Source organism: Eumetopias jubatus, unplaced genomic scaffold (genome assembly GCF_037043125.1).
Source record: "Eumetopias jubatus isolate StellerSeaLion01/CBP00866 unplaced genomic scaffold, mEumJub1_p1.0 scaffold_17, whole genome shotgun sequence".
Taxonomy (NCBI): Eukaryota; Metazoa; Chordata; class Mammalia; order Carnivora; family Otariidae; genus Eumetopias; species Eumetopias jubatus.
This window is the reverse complement of record NW_028274823.1, coordinates 19805859-19811115: the sequence shown is the minus strand read 5'-3', so window position 1 is coordinate 19811115 and position 5257 is coordinate 19805859. Positions and strand designations below refer to the sequence as shown.

Genomic DNA, 5257 nt, shown 5'->3' with positions numbered 1-5257 from the left:
TGGGCAGGAGAAGGCGCCCACGACGAGCGCCACAAGCGCAGGCCGGGCGCCGTTCGCGGGAGCCGGGCCCATGGGCTGCTAGCGCCCCCCATCCCCCGGCAGCTCGGGCCGGCGTCCCTGCGGCCCCCTCCCCATGTGAGGCGCGGCAGGGCGAGCGGGGCGCGGGAGGAAGAGGAGGACCCACGGGCGCCGGGCCGGAAGGCAGCTGGCAGCAGGCCCAGGCGAGCGGGCACCCGCGTTCATGTTCCGCCAGGAGCAGCCGCTGGCCGAGGGCAGCTTCGCGCCCATGGGCTCCCTGCAGCCGGACGCGGGCAACACGAGCTGGAACGGGACCGAGGCGCCAGGGGGCGGCCCCCGGGCCACCCCTTACTCCCTGCAGGTGACGCTGACGCTGGTGTGCCTGGCCGGCCTGCTCATGCTGCTCACGGTGTTCGGCAACGTGCTTGTCATCATCGCGGTGTTCACAAGCCGCGCGCTGAAGGCGCCCCAGAACCTCTTCCTGGTGTCTCTGGCCTCGGCCGACATCCTGGTGGCCACGCTCGTCATCCCTTTCTCGCTGGCCAACGAGGTCATGGGCTACTGGTATTTCGGGAAGGCGTGGTGTGAGATCTACCTGGCGCTCGACGTACTCTTCTGCACCTCGTCCATCGTGCACCTGTGCGCCATCAGCCTGGATCGCTACTGGTCCATCACGCAGGCCATCGAGTACAACCTGAAGCGCACGCCGCGCCGCATCAAGGCCATCATCGTCACCGTGTGGGTCATCTCGGCCGTCATCTCCTTCCCGCCGCTCATCTCCATCGAGAAGAAGGGCGGCGGCGGCGGCCCGCAGCCGGCGGAGCCGCGCTGCGAGATCAACGACCAGAAGTGGTACGTAATCTCGTCGTGCATCGGCTCCTTTTTCGCGCCCTGCCTCATCATGATCCTGGTCTACGTGCGCATCTACCAGATTGCCAAGCGCCGCACCCGCGTGCCGCCCAGCCGCCGGGGTCCGGACGCCAACGCCGCGCCGCCGGGGGCCGCCGAGCGCAGGCCCAATGGCCTGGGCCCGGAGCGCGGCGTGGGCCCCGTGGGCGCCGAGCCCGAGCTGCTGCCCGCCCAGCTCAACGGTGCCCCGGGGGAGCCCGCGCCGGCCGGGCCGCGCGACGCTGACGCGCTGGACCTGGAGGAGAGCTCGTCGTCCGAGCACGCCGAGCGGCCCCCGGGGCCTCGCAGGTCGGAGCGCGGCGGCCCCCGGGCCAAGGGCAAGGCCCGGGCGAGCCAGGTGAAGCCCGGGGACAGCCTGCCGCGGCGCGGGCCGGGGGCCACAGGGCCCGGGGCGTCGGCGGCGGGGCCCGGGGAGGAGCGTGGCGGAGGCGCCAAGGCGTCGCGCTGGCGCGGGCGGCAGAACCGCGAGAAGCGCTTCACGTTCGTGCTGGCCGTGGTCATCGGCGTGTTCGTGGTGTGCTGGTTCCCCTTCTTCTTCACTTACACGCTCACGGCTGTGGGCTGCTCCGTGCCGCGCACGCTTTTCAAGTTCTTCTTCTGGTTCGGCTACTGCAACAGCTCGCTGAACCCGGTCATCTACACCATCTTCAACCACGACTTCCGCCGGGCCTTCAAGAAGATCCTCTGCCGGGGCGACAGGAAACGGATCGTGTGAGCGCCCGGTCCGCGACCCGCGAACAGACTGGCGCCCACTGCAGTCGGCGGGGATCGAGGGGCTCGTCTGTGCAGTCCCTGCGCACTGAAACCCGGGTCCTGCCTACTCGGTGTTTCCTGGCCAGGCCTTGCCCTGTGGCCTCCTGTGGGCCTCTGCTCTCCCCCCTACCCTGGCCCCCTCCCACCCCGGGAAAAGAACTGGCTGGGAGGGCCGCAGGCCCCCCAGTAGTTGTTAGGGCCCCTTGTGACTTGGCGCGATCTTCCTGGGTTCTTGGGAGTCCCCTAATTAGTATTGCTTTCTAAAGGTATTTTTTACCTCCCCTGAGGCCAGCTGTCAATGCAGATCAGAGCAAGCAAGCACTGAACGGACCCCAGAGGGTAGGGCTCACAAAGGATTAACGGATGGGGGTTACTGAGCCCCGGCTAATTGCTTTCCCCCTTCCCCTAACTCTGTTTTTAAACAAATGCTCAGGGCAGCCCTGCCCATCCTCCCATCCCCCACTGTAAATATACACTATTTTTGATAGTACACGCTAGGGTCCCGGATGTCTGGGCTTTTGATGCTGTTGGAGATGCCTTTGAGGCAGACACATTGTCCTTCGGTTCAGGCCAAGCCCCTTTGCAATGCAAGCCCTTTTCTGGTGTCATTACCTCCTTCTGTGTCCTTTTCACCAGCAGCTGGTGACTGTCCCTGGGGCCTGGACCTGCTTTGAGATTTCCTGAGGGGGAAAAGATTTCTGTCCATTTTTTTTCCTGTGCCTAACAGCATAATTGCCTTTTCCTATGTAAATATTACAAGGAGGGACCAAGACAGAAGTAAATGAACCTTTCTGCCTTGCAGCAGCCCTGTGTATAAAGCCATTATCCTCTGATGCACCCTTCACCCCAGTAACTCACTTTAAAAGTATCTCTTTCGTGGGTCCCTCCCTCCCTCCCTCTCTCCCACCTTCCCTCTCTCCAGGGCCACTGCTTGAAGAATATGTATGTTTCTATCTTGTATGTTTGTGCACCTGCCCCTCCTTCTCCAGAAGTGCTGACTGCAAAAAATCTTTTAGCTGCTGTTTTTAGAGGGAAGAGTGGAAATTATGTGGAAGAAGCAAACCTGATACAATTTGCCCAAGGTAAACAGTTTGAAAAGACAAATGAGCCTGCCAAACTGTACAGTTCCTGTCCCGGGAGCTGTTAGGTATCAAAGTGTTGTCCTTTCCCCCCTGCTTTTCTGGTTGAGATCATGTCATTGATGAACTCCCAAAATCAAGGGAAGAGGGCGGACACCTCGTGTTTACATCGGAGTTTCTACACGTTTTAGACAGACTCTTTAAGGCCTGCGCTCTTATTTCACTAAAGACAAACTAATGGCAGCACACGTTGCTAATGACAGTGGATTTTTTTTTTAATAAAAAGTTTACAGATCAAATGTGAAATAAATATGAATTAAATGGTTCTGTCTGTTACCTGAGTTTCCAAAGCTTTACGGGAACATCCGAATATATATATATATTTTTCAATTAAAAATTTTAAATTGAACAGTGCATTACATTATAAAACACTCACCTTTGAAAGTGTGAGCAATGGCAAGGCTACCATTTACCAAGTGTTTCTTTTTTTTTTTTAAAAGATTTGTTTTAGGGCGTGAGAGAGCGTGCTTATGCGTGCAATGAGGGGGGAGGGCCAGAGGGAGAGGGAGAGAAGCAGACTCCCAGCGAGCCTGGCCGGAAGCAGAGCCCTTGCTGAGCCCATCGCAGGGCTCCAAGTGGAAGCAGAGGAGGGGCTCCACAAGGGGCTCAACTCCGGTTGGAGCTCACGACCCAGATATGACTCCAGAGGACATTAATCTGAAGCTTAACTGAGCCCCCCAGGTGCCCTTTACCAGGTGTTTCTTGTGTGCTGCTGGCTGTGGTGAGCCCATTATGGGCTCTGCTTCATTTAATCTCCCCCCGCCCCAGTCCCTGTGAGGTAGGTACTATTGTTATCTCCTTTGTACCGGTGAGGAAACTGAATCTCAGAGGGCAAGTGATTTGCTGAAGGTTAACAACTGGTGGAAATGCATCATACCCAACTTTATCTGGTTCCAGGGTCTGCACTCTGAACCTCAGAGCCTCACCAGAGTCACATTAACACTAGGGAATGCTCCCAGCAGGGACGTCTCTACAGGGAATGTGGTAGATACACAAAGTATGGGATATAGCCCAAGTGTGTAGATCTACACAAAGTGTTACATGCTGCAAAGTGTCTGTATGCCCTGAAGTGTGTGTATACCCCAAAGTGTGGAATATACTTCAAAATGTGTATCACACCTTACAGTGTGATAATATGCAGCATGTGGTGTACAGCTGAGTGTGGTCTATGCACAAACTATGGTAGAGACACCTGCCCAGAACCGTGTATTGGTTGGTGGCTTGGATTGTCTCTGGCCGAAGGCAGGATCCTTCCTGCTGCATTCCTGTAGTATCAGTTTCCACTCTGCTGTCTAGGAGGGCTTAAGATCCTCGCCCTGCGGTTCTGGTTCTGGTTCTGTGACTTTGAAGCTGAAAGGGCTCTTAGAGATCCAGGAATCCAGCCCCTCTTCATCAAAGAGGGAGTGACTTGCGCAGGGTCCCCCAGATCCGGGTGACAGGCTGCCTCGTTCAGTTTAGGAGCAGCTAAGGCTGGATGTGGAGTGGTTCTGCGCTTACGTGTGATCAGATGTAGCCCTGACGAAAGAGCCACTTGTGGAGGAGCTGGGTTTGAGGGCAAGGGACTGGTGGTGGTTTGGGGAAGATGGAATTGTAAGGCCAGCCGCCTCTAACACATGTGCAGACCGACTTTGGACGTCGCCCCAGAAGCAGGCCCCTAGCTCTCCCCGAGCTGTTTCTGTCCCCTCCAGGCAAGTACTAGCAGTGTCTCTTAGCTTCCTTAACTTCCTAGGGTTGGGGGTGAGGGTGGGCGTGCAGGGGTGGGAGAGTGAGCCCTGAGAAGCAATCTGGGGGCCCTGAGGGGCCTGGGTGAGGGAAGACAATGGTTCTGAGGGGTCTTCGTGAGAGGTGGGAAGTTCCTGCCATGTCCTGTCATCTGAGCCTGCAGACAGAAGAGTGGGCGGCACTTGGCTCCTTGCCCAGGGGCTTCATGAGCCACGGCCTTTGGCACCAAGGCTGGCTGCCTGGTGTGGTCCTGGGCCCTGCTTCCCACCCCTGCCGGGCCTCTCACTTCCCACTCCAGGGCACCTCTCGCCCCAAAGGCAAACAGTGCCAGACAATAGGCCACCCTGGCAAGCCCTCAGGCACTGGGTTGTGTGTCCCAGACAAAGGAGCAGATATAAACACTGTTGCTGTTGACTCTCTGTTCTGCTCCATCCGCTGGGGAGGGGCTTGCCTTGCCCTTGCCCCCAGGGGCCCTGCTCCTTGGGAAAGGGAGAAGTCTCAGCGGTGGTGCCACACAGTGCGGGCCTCTGGTGTAGCCCCCCACCCCATTCCAGCCGCAGAGAAAGCCTCAGAGATGGATGGGGCTGGGGAAGGTGGGGGAGCGAGGGCTGGAGCCCAGACTTGGGGGCTGGGTTTCTGAGTTCACAGGGGGCATCGCGGCTTGCTCATAGCTGTGGGCTCAAGCAACAGCCTGCAGAGGTCTGGGGGGCAGGGGA

At 58.3% G+C, this 5257-nt stretch overlaps 1 protein-coding gene across 1 annotated transcript; it reads left to right on the top strand.

The window, feature by feature from the left end:
• The first annotated feature begins 225 nt into the window (after positions 1 to 225).
• On the top strand, positions 226 to 3071 carry ADRA2A (adrenoceptor alpha 2A). The gene has a single exon (XM_028091994.2). It carries the CDS (start codon positions 242 to 244, stop codon positions 1640 to 1642), a length of 1401 nt encoding a protein of 466 aa, XP_027947795.1. The 5' UTR covers positions 226 to 241; the 3' UTR covers positions 1643 to 3071.
• The last annotated feature ends 2186 nt before the right edge of the window (positions 3072 to 5257 follow it).

Coding starts and splice junctions, on each gene's coding strand:
- ADRA2A (XM_028091994.2), top strand. CDS start 242: ATGTTCCGCCAGGAGCAGCCGCTGGCCGAGGGCAGCTTCGCGCCCATG.